This window comes from Phalangium opilio, unplaced genomic scaffold (assembly GCF_054372755.1).
Source record: "Phalangium opilio isolate 3A_F unplaced genomic scaffold, DU_Popi_V2 ptg000011l_1, whole genome shotgun sequence".
Taxonomy (NCBI): Eukaryota; Metazoa; Arthropoda; class Arachnida; order Opiliones; family Phalangiidae; genus Phalangium; species Phalangium opilio.
This window is the reverse complement of record NW_028324147.1, coordinates 2,810,239-2,832,485: the sequence shown is the minus strand read 5'-3', so window position 1 is coordinate 2,832,485 and position 22,247 is coordinate 2,810,239. Positions and strand designations below refer to the sequence as shown.

The following is a 22,247-nucleotide window of genomic DNA, read 5'->3' as shown; positions in this document are numbered from 1 at the left end:
ATGTTATGTTACCTGAACTTTTCCTTTCCAAACGTGGGTTACCGATAATGTTTTCCCGCTTTTGATTATTACCTATTGCTTGTGAATAAAGCGAATGTCAAATTGTGTAAAGGTGTTTCGATTATGGGCGATAAATTCGCTGGTAATCGTCCCCTTTCTTCGTAGTTGATGGGTCCAAATTCCGTCATTATAAGGATATTAGTACTTCGGTATCTATCTTTCTATCGCTTGCTCTGATAGTGTAGGATTGCAACGACAAGGGTTTTGGTAACGGTAAAGTTTAATTGGTAAAAGATTGTGCAGGGCTTTTGAAAGCGAATGTACTTGTAAAAGGCAGTCGCACGTCGCGTTTGCGTATTATAGTGTGGTGAAATCTCGAAAGGATTAAGTGCGTTTTAACTGTTTAAGAGAATGTCCAGTTTAAAAGTGCCGGTCATCTCTGATTCACCTAATCCAAATAATGAAGGATTTGATACTCTTGGAAAGAAAAATGTCTTTAATCCGTAAGAAATTTCTTTTCTTTTTATAATGAGTTGAGTTTTTAAGCAATTAAGCTACTCGGCGTTGCCCTAATTGGGTTTTTAAGGGTTTTGGGAACTGGCGGTAAGAGATTCCTGTCTATGTAGACGCTTAACTATAAGTAGTCTTTGGGGCACCCCTATGAAATATTGAATAATAAGGGTTTGTACGGAATCTGGGTAAGTCAGGGATTTGGAAAATTTGGGAAAAACTCCGGGATAAGTCATGGATTTAAAGTGTTTTTTTTTCCTTAAAAAGTCAGGGAAAAGTTCAGGGATCAAATAGATAAATAAAATACTATCACCAATCGGTTCCAAGGCCCTATTAAGAAAAAAATAATAAAAATTTGAAATTTTCATGCGAGTGTCACTCTGATTACTCTAACTTGACCTAACCCAACGCGTATCACAATTTCGTTTAATTAATTAGTTTTAATTACAATTAATTTAATAATCATTTGCGCCAAGAAACTTTAGTTTTATTCGGGTTAAAAAAGTTCCAAATCAATTGTGACAGTTAATTGTTTAGGCCTATATTTGTACATCAGTCTGTTGTAGATAGTGGTTGAATAACTGCATACGTCACAAATGACTGGCAACACTTGTCCTCACGCTATATATCTATTGTTGGATAAAGTAAAAGTACTTAGGACTATACACTGTTCCACTCAAACGTTAACGTTAACGTTGGTTAGTTTATTAAGTTCTTTTGTCTCAAGCAGCCAGAGCACCGCAGAGTCAGCGGACCTTGGCTGACTTCCGGTTGCGGTTATACCGTTAACATAGCCATTATCATTATACAAAAAGTTTACCCTTACCATTTTAAGGCACACGTAAAGGGGCGGAAGAAAATAGCTCTACCCTAGTTTTGTTTCGTGTTTTATATATCAAGTTGAATTTACTACCTTCACGAAGCACAGACCATTAGTTATAAATTTGCACTAAGTTTAACCGTGTCTTTGTTGAACTTTAGGCATGGTATGAACTATATTCCAGGGATAACGCTAAGCCTAATTATCTTCTATATGTATTTTTTTGTTTTGTTTCTTTTTTTTAATTATTTATGCTTTGTCACACCCGGGTCACGTTTTGCGGAATTTTCCCTCCGAAATTAAGAATTATGTTTTATTCTCTTTTTTCACTTTTCACAATTTTTACGCGGAACGTTTAGTCGTCCGTATTTAAGGTCCTTAAGTGTTATTTAAAAGTTCTAATTCGCTCTAATCTACCCTGAACAATTATATCAAGGATTATATCTCAAAAGTAAGCTTGCTTTTTTGTTATTTGTTTTTCGCAGTATCTTTTTTTATTATTCTTTTATTTCCTTTTAAGTTTTTTGAGATAAAAGATTGATTGATTGATTGATATAAACTATAGAATGGGGGGTTAAATAATTTTATTTGTTATACATAGTTAAATTCAGACTAGTTAGGAGGATTTATACCATTTACACTGCAGGATCGAGCTGAAGCTACTTGGTAGTATACTGCACTTTGTCCGCCAAGTAGCCTGGAATCCTGCAGTATAAATGGTATGAATTCAGAAAACCATGTATAGCGGTTAAATCGCACTACAAATGGATTTCAACACTTGCCAGGGCACACTTTATCTATAGTGCTAACATGATTTTGCGTTCAGAGAATTTGAGAGTGAGTAGTGACGTACTCCTCGACTAAATCACGTGAGATATTGCGACGTAAAATTGTAATATTTCTTAGTCTCTCCAGAAAATAGTAAAACTTAAATACGACATCGTGATTCGTAGGAATTTGTCCGCTTCATCATCATTTCGGAGTCACGTGTCCAACCAAAAAAAAAAGTAACTTTGTATAATGACTAGGTATAACTTTTAAGAGCCTGCCAATCATCTTAATTGCTTCTAAAATTAGTTGATTAACGCGACGTTGTCTTAGAAAATACTGTATTTCGGATACTTTTATCAAATACAAATAGAATTAATAGAACGTGAGGCTGTAGAGAAAACGAGAGGAGTAAACATCATACTGGGCACTATAAAATTATTTCCTTTGCCCCAGAGCCTAAGAGACCTTCTCTTATTTCAATTTGCTAATATCCTTCCATTGTGGATTGATAACTTCAAGTTTATCTACTTCTGAAGGACATAACCTCGAAATCTACTTATGTAGAAAATAATGTACAGTGTTTTCGAGTTAAGATTGCATCCAGAGTATTTTACGAATGACCCCTTATATTTAGTTAAGACACTGAAAGACAGTGAGTGAGTGAGTACTAATTCAATTAAGGGGCCATCCCTAAAACATAATTTCCAATCGTAACTTGTAAACGGTCATAGAAGTTAAATATTCGACTCAAAATTGTAAAAAAAGTTTACCCTCATTTTTTGGAAAACAGTGTGTATGTCTCAATTGTTCCCATGTTAAGCCCAAACCTTAAATGGCCAGTTTGGTTTCTTTGAAAATATCAGGGTCTCAGTCCTTTTTTAAAAAACGAAATAAGAAAAAAACATTACCCGATTTTAACCTACATTTTCCCAGCAAACAATTTATTATCTTTTAGCATACATATTACGGTAAACCTTACTAAACTCCGCCAACCGAAACGTTGCTTAATTTTAAGTAATTCATACTTTACCCGATTGCGGTACCAAGCGAGGGAAGGTCACCACTCTAAAGATACATTGATTGATGCCAGTAAACATAATTTACGCAGTCAGTTATTGGAAATTGAAATTTAAAATTAAAATTAGTAGTGTTGCAAGCCAGCCGGTTTCGGTTACGGATTTGTTTTTAATTCTTTAATGTACAGTCTGAGTATGCATCGTACACGATGTTGTAGTGAATTAGGGAATAGGTTAAGATGTATGGTAAATTCCGCTTGGTTCTGATGAACTTTGTTTTTTGGAAACGGGTTAGATATGCCCTCCAAAAGAAGTGGAGGTATTTAAGTATTTTAATTGCTTGTAATATTAGGGATTTTTTATTTTGAGAATCTATGATTAGTATTTTACGTAGTTTTCATCAATATTGTGTAATAATAATTTTGTTCAAATGCTTCCATAGCAAAATCACGAGCTATTTTGTCAAATTTCGTGAGATTGAATTTCAAATTTTGGTCAAATATCGTCACAAATTTCGTGGCATTTTTATCAAATATCGTGGCATTTTTATCAAATATCGTGGCATTTTTATCGAATATCGTCACATTTTATCAAATATCGTCACATTTTATCAAATATCGACACATTTTTATCAAATATCGTCACATTTTTATCAAATATCGTCGCATTTTGTCAAAAATCGTGATAATTTGATTTTGAAAGTTTATCGACTTAAAAATGGACTCCTTCCTTTTATGAATAAATTAAAATTAATTTAATTTAACACTACAATTAAACGGGTGCTTATTCTCAAAACGGGAAGTGCATCGGTTCGCTTTTCTTCTTCATCATCTTCTTCTTTTAATCCACTACTTTAATTAAAGGTAACAAAGCCTTGTAACAAATTATAATCCATCCCAATATCTGAATACACCTCTTTAAACCCTACAGTTACATATCTCGAGTTTAAGAACCTTAAAGCTCTATCCTGTATAGAACTCTCCCTTGGAGACGGACTTGTGCCAGATACTAATATTATTTTTTCTACGAACGAAGTTGAATCCTCTTTAATATTAAGACAAAGCGATCCAGGAAGGAGTTATTAGAAGTTCTTCTGCCAAATGCAGCCGGCAGCGACTTGAACTTTTAGTCAACTCCTTAGGCTAAACAAAAAGAGAGGAGAGAGAGAGAGAGAAAAATTATCTTACCACCCGACCGTCCCGGGTTTAAGACGCCTCCAAGGCTTAGTAGCTACGGATCAAACGATACCTCCCCCCATTTTCTTACGTGTGCATATTATACATTACGTATTTAATCAAGAAAAGAGGTGTTTCATTAATGGGGACCTTTCCTTCAGATAATTTGCATCTTTTATCATCTTATTAGAGCGTAGCTGGGAGGGAAAGATATGGGGGGTAAAACTCTGCCTTCCATCACTCTTTTTGGCGCCTGCGCTGTAGTCTTTTTGTATCATGAGACTGCAAGTATCAACCCCCCTTTTATGTCCTAGTACTGAGGGTTGCCTACCCCACTTATTTTTACGTCCAAAAGGTCTGTAGACGGAACAGTGAAGGGTATGTCGACAATAAAGGCTTACAATAAAAGGACTGGTAACTTTGAAGCCCTTTCTAGCGTCTTTGGGTCCACATATCCATCAATGTTCTAACTTAAGCCATGGATGGAGTCTGTATCTTACAATACACTCTCCGTGATCTAGTAGAGGATACGCAGTTATCGAAAAAATAAATAGTAAAGACAGTTGATATGTATTTTGTCTAATTTGATTGAACAGGAGTGTATTATGTTGTTGAGGGGCCAATCACTCAGCTTAATCGGTCTTATACACCTTGTATCTTTAAACACGCGTAATCCTTAATCGTTTCATACTGAATCTGGCAGTAGAATATCCCCTCGTGTCTGCCTTAATATCGGTAATCTTCGAGTACCTTATCTTAACTAACTATACTTGAACTCCAATGATTTAACCTCAGAACCTTATATTAGGGAAACATAATATTTACAAACTTTTTTGCCAAAATTTTATTCTTATCCATTTTCTTGCTTATTGTACCAAATTTCATCGTTTCTTATCTATCGATAACTAATATTACAACCAACAACTTATCTTAGGGGGTTAATACGATGGGATCTTTAGGAAAAATCCCCTTAAATGGGACACTTTGAGCCTCCCGCTATTCATCCCTCTTTCAAACTCCGACGACAATATTACGACTTATATAAAAATCTATAGGTAGCTAGTTTATCCCCCATGGACATAAGTAACGTGACTGCGATAAGTTTGACACTTAATATTAGTTTATTATATTTTCAAGTAAAACGCTAATAGGTAGGGAAAATGTCATAGAAGTTACATATTTGAGTCAAAATGGACTTCCTGTACAGCCCAGTGTACTTCAGTGTAACATCTTACCTCTTTGTAGCACCTTATATATTATGATTAAATCTGAAGAAATATTAATGGACAGCGTACCCAGACAAGTGTTGCCAGTATATTTGCGACGTGTGCAATTCAACACGTCTCTATCTGCAACAGATACTGAATCAAGCTTGTAGTATTCTGTTCGAATCAGTAAATATCATTCAGTTCCAAACCTGAATACATGCAGGAGATGTTCTAACAACAAATTACCTGGCAACTGGGGGAGTAAATTTCCCTAGCCCTTTAGCGCATGCATACATAGAGGAGGGTTCGTATTAGCATGTAGACTTATAAATTTATCAACTTATGACTCTTTGCTATTATATTGTCTACTTTTTTAGCGCGTGCGTACTATGTATTATTTCTTAATAAATTTAACATTGCTTCAATGAGGAGTGTGATACTTATAATTAATGTGCTATTTATGATTTGTTGGGGGGAATCAAGAACAGAATATGATCTCTCTGGATCTCTCTAGTCGATTTAAGTCGGTATCGTAGGAGAGGAGGATTGTGAAGCTCTTAGCCAGCCACCAACACACGGAAGTTTCGACTTGAACCGTGCTTAATGCCTTGAAGTGGTTGTGGTGGTGGTGGTAGTGGATTTTGCGAGACTAATTCCCCCTGCCCTATCTGTACCGTAGCGTACGTAGAACTTTAGGCTTAGTTGTAAAAATCCTGACGGTCGAAATAATACGTATACTATAACTCGGATTGTCTCCGGCATACGCGGAAGTTATTAATGTCATCGGAGGACGCTTAATTTGCGTAATTATTAGGCTTAAGGTCGTCTATTTTTAAATTTTGAACAAAAAAATGTTCGAAGGGGCCCCTGGTGGAAGCAGCCAACAATGGGCTCCCTTAAAAAGTTGTTGCGATCCGTAAGTTTTTAATTGTTGTTTTTAATAAATTTTGAGTGGTTATTATTGTGGTTAGATAATATGCGGGGCCCGGGAAAAGGCAGGGACTTTCTGTGGAATATTGGTTTGGGATTGTTTATTTTGTGGTGTTAATGGTTTGGTCTCGTTGTGTACATGGTTTTTGTCTCGTTGTGCCCCGGGGTTTTGTCTCGTTGTGTAAATTGGTTTGGTCTCGTGGTGTACATGGTTTTTGTCTAGTTGTGCACAGTGTTTTTGTCTCGTGGTGTGCATGGTTTTTGTCTCGTTGTGTTCAGGGTTTTTGTCTCATTGTGTACAGGGTTTTTGTCTAGTTGTGCACAGGGGTTTTGTCTCATTGTGTACAGGGTTTTAGTCTCATGGTTTACGCTCTGAATTTAGTTTTGTAGAAAGTTAAGTTTCTTAAATACTAGATGCGCTGTAAATAAAGGTTGTTTTTAATCCACCGACATGTTGGAAAATGGCGGTCTGATAGATAAGTTACTAAAATCCATGCCCTAGGGCCTAACTTACGCCATAAATATTAATTTACTACTATACTATTTATTACTACTGTACCTTTGTTTATACCATCGAGTCAAGTTGCTTTCTTTGTTTATTGTTATTAACCATTAATAGTTAGCACCCGGATTTAGCTCGTTTCATAGATAGTGGAGCCTGCAAACTGCTCTTAAACAAAAGTATAACATTTTAGCGGCTTGCTTCGCATAAAAATAAGCTGCTCAAAGTACTGTACATTGTTTAAAAATTATAAATTAAACAAGAAATGTGTAGTAAATTATCGTAATTAAACGCGGGTTTATTTTTATTTCATATTAAAAATCATTCGTGCAAATACATACATACATAAATATTCCGCTCTGTTTAATAATTTATTTTGAACGCGGTTTAACCATTGTTTACATCTCTCTTTTGAAATCGTATCTTTCCGCAAGGCTTATTTTATTTTAAAACCGCCACAATACAGCTTTTGGTAGGTTTTTGAGTTTCAATTTTTATTATCAGAATAAAAACTAAAAAGAGAAGGGGAAATCTTCAAGAGAAAGTGAAATACAAAATTTATTATAGTATTTTCTGTTTAAAGCGCCTTGAGATATATTCCATTTCATCTTCCCTTTGAGTATAGTTTATGTATCTCGTGCGGAGTTTAAAGAACTTGTAAAACCAAAAGGAATGTCAGAATTACGAAATTTGTGTCGAGTTTATGCGGTTGTATAAATACGCGACAAAAAAAAAAAAAGAATGAGAAAAAAGTTCAATTGTTTCCTGATTTGTTATAGTACTTTTTCTACTCTGAGCTGTGATACCTCTTTCTCTAAGTTCGAGGCAAGTCTTTGCTTTTTTGCATGCATGGTAGAACAATTCAAATTGTTTTAAAACTCACCTTGAATTTTATTATAATGCTATTTTTAAATTAGTAATTTGGTATCGCAATCGCAGTCAGAATTAGTTTCAGTAAAAGGTTCATTAAATTGCTCATTAACGTCTCATTAAATATTGCTCTTATTGTCTAACAGACATCAACATGAACACATGATCTTAAACTAAGTAGGCTTAGCATTGTTTTTACGTTTTAAATTTTAAAATAATATAAATTTAAAACTTAATATTTTTCTCTGATAAAAATCTAATAATTAAACCTTGAAAACATTTTTTTCTCTTAGCTTTAGAAATATCGAATTACTATATAGTATTTGAGAGGATTGTAAGGGACAAAAGTATCAAATTATAAAGGGCTTTTTAAGGGTTTAAGTTTCTATCAAGTGACTCAAAGACTTTAATTAGATAATTATTACCATTTTTTTCTGCGCGAAAATTTGTCTCGTGCGGTTGGTTGAAATTCAATCTCTTAACCACGGTTTTAAGTATTCATAGTGAGAAACACTTGAAATTTCAAGGTTGCCTTGTTATTATAATCTTTAAAATTATATTTTTTTAAGACAGAATGGAGCCTAATTTCATTTTTGACAAAAATAATAATTTTAATAGATGTTTTAGTTGTTTAAAAGACCAGCTTCTTAGCACCGTAAGTTTATAAGATATGTTCCTCCATAAGTATGACACTTTTCCATCTTGCTATTTAGTCCGCATTACTAAGCCTTTGACAGCGCCTCACCAGGCGTCTTCGCTTTACCCTGAATCTATGACCTACCTCATTCACTTCATGACAAACTCCAGTTTCTAAGTTACCAGTGACAAACTTATGGAAGGAACATATCTTATGAACTTATGGTTAATGTAACTCTTTACTTTAGTAAAATGATACTTTTTGCATAATATTTTAATGAGCTTATATATTTTTTAAACAAAGTAAATGGTTATTTTCTCTAGACTTATTTTTTTAAACCAAAGCAATTAAGACATTAACATTTTGGCCACCCTTATTTTTTAATTATATTATTAGTTTGACACTTAAAGCAAACCATGAAGTACCGTGGTACGTTCATTTACTGTTTACAACCCGAAAAATTAAGTCATGTCAGGAATTTTTATTAATCTTGGAAATTTTCCGTTAATGGCCTCTGACGTTAGCAGCTCCCTTAATAATTTTATTTTTAATTTTAAATCTCTTCATAAATCATGCTTCTTAAGTCCAAGTGAGTTGCTTCTAGTTTTCCTCCGTTTTTAATTACCAATGTGGTACAAATAAATACGAGAAACTAGTTAAAAAATCAACTAAAATTACTCTTATTTGGTGTTATACTAAACTCAAAAGTTCGTCCTGAGGGGTTAACCCAATTATATGTTAGTTAGAATTATAGTATTTTTCTCAGTTTTCTCGCAAAAATTGAGTATAAATATTGTCATCGTATCTGTTGTATTTATTTTCCTTCTTTTATGGCGTTTTTGATAAGGGTTTATCTTTGTCGCGAAAGTAAGGTGTGAAAGTTTGCTTTGTATTATCTGAAGACAAGGTAAAACCATCTTAAAGTGTTTCAGGAACTCTTAAAACTTTGATAAGTAACTGATTCATGAAAATTTACGGTTTATTTCCATATATTATAAAGAAATATATATTTATTTCGTTGTCGTGAATCGGCACTACAATTTATCTTCACGTAGAACGTAATATATTAAAAGATAGACGGCTGCCAACTCCTAAATTAACTTGTTACACGTTGCGTATTTGTACAGTACCCTCTTTAATTTTCTTCGAACTCTTTTACCTTATTACGCCACCTGAATATGTAATAATCAATTCTAAAGGGTTTTTTTTCTTATTTATTTCGTAGGAAAGCATCTGTACGTGCGGCGGAAAAGGCGGGACTCTACCCAGGTATTCCAAGAATTTACTATGAGTATTTCCCCTCGAAATTTAGGCTTAACAAAAAAAAAAAATTAAACGTGTAGTAATATAAATCCCGGATGTGGTTACTAGTTACTAATAAAAGAAATTTCTGTTTTTAATCCTTTATTTCGTAAGGTTCTCCGGGTGTATACAGAAGAATCAGCGCGACGGCTCATTTGATTCAAGAACAAACTCGGGAACTACGCGAAAATTGCGCCAAACGCAGTTTCCACGACGGTACGTAACTGAACCGAACTAAACTATACGCAACTTTTAGTTTCTCGCGACTGACGTCATTGAATTCGGGACAGAGTTTCTTTATTTTTTGCTTATTTCCAGTTCTGATGGATAAAATGGCGGAGGTGGCAGGAGTCGGTACCGCTTGGCCTAACGAAAAAGATCACTACGAAATTGGAGAAGTAATCGGTAAATAATAATTTTGTTTTATTTGTTTAATATATAAGCTTGTTAACCATATTCGTTTTAAATAAACGCATTTCGCTAAGCCTAAATATTAGTTAATCGCGTATCTCATGCCGTGCTGTCAAATTCCTAGAATTCATGTAAACACCTTTGTCCGTAATGAATAGCGGCGTAGTTTTTTTATGATTTTAATTAATATTAACGTGTTATTTAAGGTAAAAACTCATTACGCGTATTTTAGACAATAGTATGGTTAGTTTTAAGCCTAAAATTTTAAAGATTAAATAGCAATTATCGCCCGGTGTTTTTAGTAAGTGATAATCTAGCTACGGTAGATGTGTTGAAAGGAATGTCTTTTTTTGTGGGTGTAAATGTGTAATTAGATGTTGTCTTAAGATATCGAATAATTAAATCGGCTTAGTCAGCTCCCTTTCACGTCGTTTTGACGTTCTGCGTCATAAATGTTGATAGGTTTTCATTGCTATAATGGCTAGCCATAGATTCTTATTTTCACAAATAATGGTAATAATTAAAGCCACCCACTTAAATCACTTTTACGTGTATATGTGTATATGACAGATGTTTTTCAAGGTGTTTCTAATCACGTTATATTTGCATATCTATAAAAGCACGGGACTTAGTCAAATTATTAAGACTGGGAAAAGAAGGGGTATTTTAACATGCAAACAATGATGTGCCAGTACATCATCCAAGGATAACTAGTTTTCCATAAGGATTAGAATTAGACACACACTTTTTATTTGAAAATACTGTTGCCTATACTTTGTAAACTTTATTGAAACTACTCCCCTTCAATTTTTAAGTTTATAAAAAAAGTGTTTTTTTTTTAGTGATAGAATGTTTTTGAAACGTAGAAAATTGGCAAAATTAGGCATTTACAGGCATAGATGTATTCAATAGACCAAAATATGTTGAGAGAGAATAGGCCTAACATCTTTTATCAGCTTACTACCCCCTAGATGTCTGGTTATGGCAATTATTACGTAGAGAACACCTGGTTTTTATCTATATTTTTTTTCAATACCAGATATTTAGTTATCTATAGAGCTATTTCAGAGGGGGTAATGGCTACGTCACCAATGCTATTTGCCCATAGAGAAACCCTCACAAAATGGCCGCCCTCTACACTCAAAGGCAGGCCCAATTTTCGTAGCAGACGAAATTTTTCCCCCACTGAAATAGCTCTATAATATATTTCCGTCCTTTAATTTTTATGTTTTAAAAATGGTGGTACTGCCCAGTTTGTGACTGTACCTTAGGGCAAGGTCATTGCCATGATTCAACTAATGTGCATGAGGCCGTTTTTTTAATGTTTTTATTTTTTTTTTGCAAATGTGTTTTTAAGCTATTTTGTACCCTTTGGGGGAACATTTTAAGATAGAATTGTTATGCTTTAGAGATTTTACATTTGGGTTTAAAGAATGGGTATCCAAATCATTGAATTTTGAGTTAAATGATCTGGAAATTATACTTTTTTTTGGTGTGTGTGTGTGTCTGTGGGAATTGGGGGGGGGGGTATTAGACTTATGCGGAAAGTAACTCTGAAATTTTAATGAATATTCAAGAAATACCATGAAAAACATAATAGAAATACAAAATATAATAAATATTGCAATAAAACAATTTCAGCTATTAAAATTTCACATTGAAACATTTTTAACTATAAAAATTTCACATTGAAACATTTTTAACTATAAAAATTTCACATTGAAACATTTTTAACTATAAAAATTTCACATTGAAACATTTTTAACTATAAAAATTTCACATTGAAACATTTTTAACTATAAAAATTTCACATTGAAACATTTTTAACTATAAAAATTTCACATAAAAACATTTTTAACTATTAAAATTTCACATAAAAACATTTTTAACTATTAAAATTTCACATAAAAACATTTTTAACTATTAAAATTTCACATAAAAACATTTTTAACTATTAAAATTTCACATAAAAACATTTTTAACTATTAAAATATCACATTGAAACATTTTTAACTATTAAAATTTCACATAGACACATTTTTAACTATTAAAATTTCACATAGACACATTTTTAACTATTAAAATATACATTAAAACATTTAAATAACTCTAGAATATCTTATAAAAGTGTATAATATGCAATTTAAATTAAAATTTAAAGTATATTATAGGTGTGGGCGCAACAGCAATAGTTCACTCTGCATTATGCAAACCCAGAAAAGAAAAATGTGCCATCAAACGAATAAACCTGGAAAAATGGAATACCAGCATGGAAGAACTATTGGTTAGCTTCAAATCAATCAAAAATAAAACCCCTGGCACTTTTTTTTTCCTAACCATCCCCCTCAATCTCAATCTCAATCTGAATCTGAATCGTGTCCACAGAAAGAGATCCAAGCCATGAGTGCCTGCAACCATGAAAATGTCGTTAGTTACCACACTTCCTTCGTGGTCAAGGAAGAACTTTGGTTGGTCATAAAGTTACTCTCGGGTGGTTCCCTCCTCGACATCATTAAGCACAAGATGAAGAGTGAGGATTGCAAACACGGTGTTTTTGACGAATCTACCATCGCTACTGTCTTGAAAGAGGTTCTACGTGGATTGGAATATTTCCATAATAATGGACAAATTCATAGGTATCAAATAAATTACAGTTTTTAATCATAATCTTTAGGATATTGTAATTAAATATCAAAGCAAAGTGGTCAAGGTCTTTTGAATCTTTCTCTCTTTACTGATATTGACTCTTAATTCATTGCATCAGGGTTTAAGTTTTCACTGAAATGCCAATTATGGACCCCATTATCTTATCTTATCTTGTCTACCAGATTTTTTTTTTCTTCATTAGATTTCTTGATATTTGATTTTAATAATTTTTACTTAGGGACATAAAAGCTGGTAACATTCTACTTGGTGAAGATGGCACCGTGCAAATTGCAGGTAAAATTAATTAAAAACATTAAGGGAAATATCGGGAGTTTCTGTTCAAAGCCTAAAACCTGGTGCATGCAATAATATTAATTTAATTTATTTCCTTTTTAAAGGTGTTTATAAATAGTTTTTAAGTTAATTATCATGGGTTTACAGGGTTTTAAATTATATTAGCATGGGTTTTCAGGGTTTTAAATTATATTAACATGGGTTTGCAGGGTTTTAAATTATATTAACAGGGTTTTTAATTACATTAACATGGTTTTACGGGGTTTTTAATTATATTAACATGGGTTTACGGGGTTTTTAATTACATTAACATGGGTTTACGGGGTTTTTAATTACATTAACATGGGTTTACGGGGTTTTTAATTACATTAACATGGGTTTACGGGGTTTTTAATTATATTAACATGATTTTACATTGGTTTTAATTATATTAACATGGTTTTACATTGGTTTTAATTATATTAACATGGTTTTACAGGGTTTTTAATTATATTAACATGATTTTACAGGGGTTTTAATTACATTAACATGGTTTTACAGGGTTTTTAATTACATTAACATGGTTTTACAGGGTTTTTTATTACATTAACATGGTTTTACGGGTTTTTTAATTACATTAACATGGTGTTACGGGCTTTTTATTACATTAACATGGTGTTACGGGCTTTTTATTACATTAACATGGTTTTACGGGGTTTTTATTACATTAACATGGTTTTACGGGGGTTTTATTACATTAACATGGTTTTACGGGTTTTTTTAATTACATTAACATGGTTTTACGGGTTTTTTTATTACATTAACATGGTTTTACGGGTTTTTTAATTACATTAACATGGTTTTACGGGTTTTTTTATTACATTAACATGGTTTTTACGGGTTTTTTTATTACATTAACATGGTTTTACGGGTTTTTTAATTACATTAACATAGTTTTACGGGATTTTTTATTACATTAACAGAGCTTTTTTCATCTATTTTATTTTAGATTTTGGAGTAAGTTCCTGGTTAGCTACTGGTGGAGATTTATCTCGGCAAAAATCAAGGCATACATTTGTTGGTACACCTTGTTGGATGGCCCCTGAAGTCATGGAACAGGTAATTATAAACTACTTCAACATTTTTCAGGGAAATAATTTCTTGAAATCCCTGAATGAATTTCATTTCATAGGTTACTGGGTATGATTTTAAAGCTGATATCTGGAGTTTTGGTATCACTGCCATTGAATTAGTGACGGGTACGGCGCCCTACCATAAATACCCGCCTATGAAGGTCTTAATGTTGACCCTGCAAAATGACCCCCCTTCTATTGATTCTGTGGCGGAGGAAAAAGATCAATATAAAAACTACGGGAAATCCATACGGAAAATGATTACTGATTGCCTACAGAAAGATCCTTCCAAAAGGCCAACTGCCACGGAACTTTTAAAACATCCTTTCTTAAAGAAAGCTAAGGTATTATAATAATTATTATTATGACTAATCTTAATTAATTTTATTTAATGCAAAAATTAATTTTTAATTGATTCTTTTCAGGATAGAAAGTATCTTATGCAAACTTTAGTTACTTGTGCTCCTAGTCTAGAAGCTAGAGCTCAAAGGGTAAGATTTATTAAGTTAAGGTTATGTATGGGAAAAACCTGGGAAACTCAGGGAAATATATGGAAAAAACCTGGGAAATATATGGGAAAAACTTGGGAAATATATGGGGAAAAACCTGGGAGACTCAGGGAAATATATGGGAAAAACCTGGGAAATATATGGGGAAATATTTGGGGAAAATCCTGGGAAATATATGGGGAAATATTTGGGGAAAATCCTGGGAAATATATGGGGAAATATTTGGGGAAAATCCTGGGAAATATATGGGGAAATATTTGGGGAAAATCTTGGAAAACTTGGGGAAATATTTGGGGAAAATCTTGGAAAACTTAGGGAAATATATGGGGAAAACTTGGGGAAATGTATGGGGAAAATCCTGGAAAACTTGAGGAAATGTATGGGGAAAATCCTGGAAAACTTGAGGAAATGTATGGGGAAAATCCTGGAAAACTTGAGGAAATGTATGGGGAAAATCCTGGAAAACTTGAGGAAATGTATGGGGAAAATCCTGGAAAACTTGAGGAAATGTATGGGGAAAATTTGGGGAAATCCTGGGAAATGTATGGGGAAAATCCTGGAAAACTTGGGGAAAATTTGGGGGAAAACTTGGGGAAATGTATGGGGAAAACTTGAGGAAATATATGGGGAAAATCCTGGAAAACTTGAGGAAATGTATGGGGAAAATTTGGGGAAATCCTGGAAAACTTGGGGAAAATCCTGGAAAACTTGGAGAAATATATGGGGAAAATTTGGGGAAATCCTGGAAAACTTGGGGAAAATCCTGGAAAACTTGGAGAAATATATGGGAAAACCTGTAAAATTATTTAAATTCATATTTACAGCTTAAAAATGCAAAACGCGCTCCTGGAACGAGTGGTAGATTACACAGAACTGAAGCAGGTGATTGGGTTTGGTCTTCCGATGATGAAAGTGATCCCTTTGATTATAAAGTAAGCCTTTTTTTTCTTTTCGATAAGTTTCATTAAGCACTTTAATTATTTTTTAATAAGTTTTGTTTTCCTTAAAAAGGATAAAGATGACGATAAAGTGCAACAAAATTGTAATTCTCAAAATGACAGTGGTTCAGGAAATTCACAACAAGCCGGCTCTAATTCTACTCCTAATGAGAGTGTCAGTCCCGCTCATTCTAATGAGAAATTGGAACAGCCTTTAAATGTCCAAAATAATAACCAAATTGTAAGATTCATTTTCTTAATTATTTATTTATTTACTTAATTAACTAACTTTATTAGTTAATTTAATTAATTTATTTATTTTTAATTATTTTAGAATAATTCTCAGCCTTTAAATACCTGTGATTCAGTTGTCAACTTGGTTCTAAGGATAAGGTAAACAAATTAAATTAATAGTTTAAGTTCTAATTGCAATTTAATTAAATTTAAATCTTGTTAATTTAATTACAGAAATACAAATCGTGACTTAAACGATATAAGATTCGAATACACTCCTGATAAAGATACCAGTGATGGTATTGCGGCGGAATTAGTAGGAGCTGGGTTAGTGGAGGGAAAAGATGGGGTTGTCATTGCCGCTAACTTGCAAAAGCTAATTGACAATCCCGCCTTAAAAACTGCAGTTTTTGCGCTGGTAACTATTTAATTAATTAATTAAATTAATTATTTATCACTTTATTGGGATTAATTTTATCTATTTTAAAAGAACGCGGGTCTGAATGAAAACGAGGAAAGAGATGATAAAGCCTTGATAGGATTTGCGCAACTTTCCTTGGCTGATTGAGATCCGTTACAAAATGATGACATTAAATTTAACCCCACCAGATTCCTCGCAAAAAAAAACAATTACAAAACGGGATTAAATAAATCAACAATGACACTTGGATTATTTTAGTCTAGCCCACTTTTTCAGCCGCCGCCGCCGCCGTTGTTGCAAATTAAATCGTCTTCATACACTGAAAAACCCTTTTTTTTGTTGTAAAATATTTTTGTTGCCATAAAAATAAAATAAAATGTAATTTTCAAAGTGGAAAACCAAAACGAAATTATTTTGTTGTGTTTTTTATTGTTTTCGGAATGATTTAATTCAATACAGAAACGCCAGAAGGAAAATAGGCCTATTTTAACTAACCAAGGCTTAGCTGGGAGTGACTCTTCCTGTTCCTGGGATAATAATATGGAAAAATTAATATTGCCTTCAGAGTCATTTATTATAAGTTAATTATATATTCATTAATGCCCCAGGTAAGATACGGTCCCGATCATTAACGCAAAATTAAAACGATGTTATAATAATCCTGTTTTTTTCCGCATATTGGACGGAATGGAGGTTAACGGTTAAGCCTAACGTGTATGTACGGTTCAACGTTCCCGGGGCTACCGGCTTTTGATCACGTGATACATTAGTGGCGCTATATGATTGGTTCATTAGGGAGCGACCCCTTTGGGCAATATTTTTGCGCAAAAATAGACTTCCGCCAATATCCAATATGGCCGCGTGTTCCTTAGCTTCGTCCTTTCAATCACGCCGGGATAATTAGTTTAGTTTATGAATTAACTTTACGAAATTAATTTAAACTTTTATCGGGCGATTTACGGACTCAATTATTACAAATGTTGAAGCAACTTCAAATGGGGCTGCGTGCTTTCCTCATGTTGGCCTCGAAGATATGGAGTTTTATATGCTATGTGTGTAGAAAAAACTTTCGAGCCGTGAGTCTATTTTCTATCTCTCTCTCTCTCTCTCTCTCTCTCAAAATATTCGGATTGTTTTTAAGATCTTATATTACTAAGCCTTGGCCCACAAACAAATTATAATAAATTAAAATTATCGCGCTATTTAGTCCAGTTGATACGATTAATTTAGTGACTTAACAGAGAATTGATGTTAACTAGACAAATATTTAAAACTTTTTAGGCTTAGTGTATTAGATTTTGTTGTAAATTAATTAACTCAAATGCTCATGAAGGCATGATGAACTAGATCAATTTTGTAAGAAACTTTGATCCCATGAAGCACTCAAGCCAGCCAGTGTCAGTCACTGGGTGACTTGAAGTTGAATTACTTCCAAATTCCAAAAACACTCATTAGTAGGCTAGATATTTTAGTTTTGCATTTTAAAATAGTAACTATTTGAATTGTTAGATTGTAACATCAGTTATATATTCATAAATGATTTATTATCACTATGTTTATAATTAAATTAAATAATAATTAAAAGGTGATTCAACACCAAACTGTGAAGTATCAAGTATTACCATTATCACCACTTTCAAAACATAGATTAAGTAAGTTATGGCAAGGTTAAATCTGTTTGTTATCAGTCATAAATAATTAAAAACCACATTTATTTATCTTCTTTCTATAAAGATTTGGTTAAAAGGAAAATACTAGTCCTTGATTTAGATGAAACATTAATTCATTCTCACCATGATGGTGTCATAAGACAAACTGTGAAACCAGGAACACCGCCAGATTTTGTTCTTAAGGTATAACACACCTTTCCCCCCTTTAAAAACTATAAATTCTTGTAGTTAAAAAAACAAAAAAACAATGTATTTTGTAAATTTTAGGTCACAATAGATCGTCATCCTGTTAGGTTTTTTGTACATAAAAGGCCACATGTTGATTATTTTTTAGATGTAGTAAGTTTATCCTCAAAATTAAATTAAATTAATTAACATGGTTTAAGTTAAAGAGATTTAATTATATTTTTGTTTTTAACGCGATAGGTAAGTCAGTGGTATGAACTGGTAGTTTTTACCGCTAGTATGGAGATATATGGAGCTGCTGTTGCTGATAAGTTAGATAATAACAGGGGGATATTAAGGAAGCGGTATTACAGACAGGTACATCAAATTTTAATTAAAAAAAATCTAGAATTTAATAATTATAAAAATTTAGAATTTAATAATTAAAAAAATCTAGAATTTAATAATTAAAAAAATCTAAGAATTTAATAAAAAAAAATGTAAATTTAATCTTGTTTTATTTGTAGCACTGTACATTGGATTATGGCAGCTTCACAAAAGACTTATCAGCTATAACTCAAGACTTATCTAGTGTTTTTATCCTGGACAATTCCCCCGGAGCCTACAGGTCTTATCCTGGTAAATATTTAAAAGTTTTAATTATCTTTCTATTTCTAAAAGGTTGCTGATTCAGTTTTTGGTAGTTTATTCATTTAAAACCATCAAAACTTATAATACAAAGCAACCTAGATTAAAATTAAAGCAATACCATGTCAGAAATGAGCTTAAAATAGACCTATAAGTTCATTTTAAGCCGTGGTTTACAAAAGATCCTCAAAATTTAAGTCTATTTAGCTTAAAATAGACCTATAAGACAAAAATTCCTCATAAATTAAGTCTATTTAGCTTAAAATAGACCTATAAGTTCCTTTTAAGCCCTGGTTTACAAAAAAATCCTCATAATTTAAGTCTATTTAGCTTAAAATAGACCTATAAGATCATTTTAAGCCTTGATTTATAAAAAATACTCATAATTTTAGTCTATTTACCTTAAAACAGACCTATAAGTTCCTTTTAAGCCCTGGTTTACAAAAAATACTCATAATTTAAGTCTATTTACCTTAAAATTGACCTACAAGTTCATATTAAGCCTTAGTTTACCAAAAATCCTCATAAATTACAGTCTATTTAGCTTAAAATAGACCTATAGACCTACAAGTTCATTTTAAGCCTTGGTTTACAAAAATCCCTCATAGTTTTAGTCTATTTAGCTTAAAATAGACCTATAAGTTCATATTAAGCCTTGATTTACAAAAAATATAATTTTAGTCTTATTTAGCTTAAAATAGACCTATAAGTTCATATTAAGCCTTGATTTACAAAAAATATAATTTTAGTCTTATTTAGCTTAAAATAGACCTATAAGTTCATTCTAAGCCTTGTTTTACAAAAAATCCTCATAATTTTAGTCTATTTACCTTAAAATAGACCTATAAGTTCATTTTAAGCCTTGATTTACAAAAATTACTTATAATTTAGTCTATTTACCTTAAAATAGACCTATAAATTAATTTTAAGCCTAGTTTTACAAACATTACTCATAATATAAGTCTAGTTAGCTTAAAATAGACCTATAAGTTCATTTTAAGCCCTGGTTTACAAAAAATCCTCATAATTTTAGTCTATTTACCTTAAAATAGACCTACAAGTTCCTTTTAAGCCCTGGTTTACAAAAAATCCTCATAATTTTAGTCTATGTACCTTAAAATAGACCTATAAGTTCCTTTTAAGCCTTGATTTACAAACATTACTCATAATATAAGTCGGTATTTATTGATTTAATATGGTCTAAAACATTTATAGATAATGCCATCCCTATAAAATCATGGTTTTCGGACCCAACAGACACTGCTTTACTCAATCTTCTTCCCGTCTTAGACGCATTAAGATTTACCAGTGATGTCAGATCGGTTTTAAGCCGGAATTTACATTTACACCACATGTGGTAGCCCCTCCCCCTTTCCCCCCTCCCCCCATGTGAAAAATAAACCTAAAATAATAAAAAAACGTCATCATTTTTAAACATTAACAACAAGAAATGGTTAAGTCATCCTAAGCCTAATGAACTTGGCTTCAAATGCAAAAAAAAAAAACGACAAAAAAACACAAAAATTAAGACTTAGTTTACCAGAAAAAAGGTCAAAGTTTACCGTCATTCATATAGATTTCTTTAAAAAAAAAGAAATTGAAACAAACTGTATAAAAAACAAAAAACAAACTTTTCGGAAATATTAGGGGGAGATCAGATCATTTTAAAAACAAAAGAGACAAATATACAAAATATACTAAACTAAAGACTTAGACCCGGTATTTAGTAGCAAAACAAACAAACAAATATAAATAAATATAATTATTTACCAAAGACGCTAATAAGTGTGCGATTTTTCACTTAAGTCCCTGTGAAAAACGAATGAAAACAGTCTTTAAAAGGTGACAATATGTCGGAGTTTTAGTTTTTGCCGTTGGACAGACAATTTTCCCTCCAAATTACAAGAAACGCGTTAAAAAATAGTTTAAAACTTCAATAAAAGTTAAAAAAACATTAAAAAACAACAATAATCCATTGAATTTTTAGTCACAGACAAAATAGGCTTAGCTAAGCCTTGATTGCTAAGCCTAATTAGTCTTTTTCAGGAGAGGAATTTATGGGTTTTTAACTTTTTTTTAATGTAACAAACAACTTGAACTGCCTGCCTTTGGAATGTTTTTTCAATCAATTTTTTTTTGTCCATCATTATTTATAAATTAATTAATTAATTAATTAATTAATTAACTTAGGCAATTTTTGAATTGAATTCTCCCTTCTTTCCCCCCCTCCTTGCATGATTAATTAATTTTAAGTACTCGCTCAAATTTACTCGTTAATTAGTGTAAAATTAACCTAATTATATGTTTTATGTTTATGTTAAATTTACACCTTTTTATTTAAAAAGAAGGAAATTAATTAACGTTAAAAATTTCTAAAAAAAAAAAAAACTCTTGACATTGTTTTCAAAAAAAACTAAACTAAATTTTAAATTAAATTAAATTAAAATTTAATTTAATTTAATTTAAAATTTAGTTGTTTCTTTTTATTTTTGAAAATGTAGTAATTTATGATCCCTTCTAAGCTCTTTCTTAGAAACGTATTGACATTATTTACTATTAATTAATTTAATTAATAATATTTGATATTAATTATCAAATTAATTAAAAAGGCCTGAATTTATTTTTTTTTTTTCTTTTTCTACTTAAAAAAACGTGAACACAAATAATTAAACCTAATTAAATTAAATTAAATTGGCAATTGCACACTGCCAAAATAATTAAAATTAATTATTATTTCTCTATAATTTTTTTGGCTTCTTTTGCATTGCATTAGTTTAATTATAATTAACTTTAATTAAAGAGGGGAAAAAATAAAGAAGAAATAAAAAAAATTAAAAAACGCTGATTGGATGTGATAAGATAAAATAAATTTAATAATTAAAAGAGAAAAAATAATTATAGAATAAAAGTAGAGAAAAAAAATTCTGAGAGAAAAATTAAATAATACGCGAAAATGTAAAAAAAAAATTTAATTTAGATTAGGTTAATGTATTTATTTAATTTCTCTTTTTCTGTTGTTTTTATGTAAATAGTCAAAATTTCACGTAAAACAAATAAGCCCTAAAGTTCAAACTAGTCTAACGCGGGGCAAAGAAAAAGGTCAAAAGGTCGTGAGAATTCTAATTGAATTTCAAAAAAAAAAAAAATTAAGTTAGTAGGAAAAAAAATAATTTTTTTTGGAAATTTTGTTAATAAAAAAAAAGTATGATAACTTTGACAAGAAAACAAACAAACAAACAAACGAAATTAAATTTAGATTTTTTTAATTCCTTTTGCGGTGCTGTAAATTATTGTAAATATTGTACAATACGAAATTCATTGTAGCATTATGTAAGAAATCATAACATAGCACAGTAATAAAAAAAACAATGGTTAAATTCGAATTTTTTAATTGTGTGAAACTATTATTATGTCTTTGCCATCTTGTTTTATATTTTTTTTTAATATTATAGTAATGT

At 31.6% G+C, this 22,247-nt stretch overlaps 2 protein-coding genes across 3 annotated transcripts; both read left to right on the top strand.

Moving 5' to 3' along the window:
- Positions 1-340: 340 nt before the first annotated feature.
- fray (oxidative stress responsive kinase frayed) lies at positions 341-16,715 on the top strand. Of its 2 annotated transcripts, none has more exons than XM_089857962.1 (15): positions 341-503; positions 9,665-9,708; positions 9,856-9,957; positions 10,060-10,146; positions 12,324-12,436; positions 12,538-12,788; positions 13,037-13,092; positions 14,081-14,190; positions 14,264-14,548; positions 14,630-14,695; positions 15,538-15,645; positions 15,725-15,892; positions 15,986-16,044; positions 16,120-16,303; positions 16,376-16,715. In XM_089857962.1, exons 1-15 carry the CDS (start codon positions 412-414, stop codon positions 16,451-16,453), a joined length of 1,803 nt encoding a protein of 600 aa, XP_089714088.1. In that variant the 5' UTR covers positions 341-411; the 3' UTR covers positions 16,454-16,715. The 2 variants fall into 2 exon arrangements, with proteins under 2 accessions (XP_089714088.1, XP_089714089.1); XM_089857963.1 differs by lacking the exon at positions 341-503 and adding an exon at positions 6,208-6,416.
- A 421-nt stretch (positions 16,716-17,136) lies between these two features.
- Positions 17,137-22,172, top strand: Dd (CTD nuclear envelope phosphatase 1-like protein dullard). The gene is made up of 7 exons (XM_089857969.1): positions 17,137-17,382; positions 17,892-17,958; positions 18,041-18,159; positions 18,244-18,315; positions 18,403-18,519; positions 18,669-18,780; positions 20,005-22,172. Exons 1-7 carry the CDS (start codon positions 17,284-17,286, stop codon positions 20,148-20,150), a joined length of 732 nt encoding a protein of 243 aa, XP_089714095.1. The 5' UTR covers positions 17,137-17,283; the 3' UTR covers positions 20,151-22,172.
- The last annotated feature ends 75 nt before the right edge of the window (positions 22,173-22,247 follow it).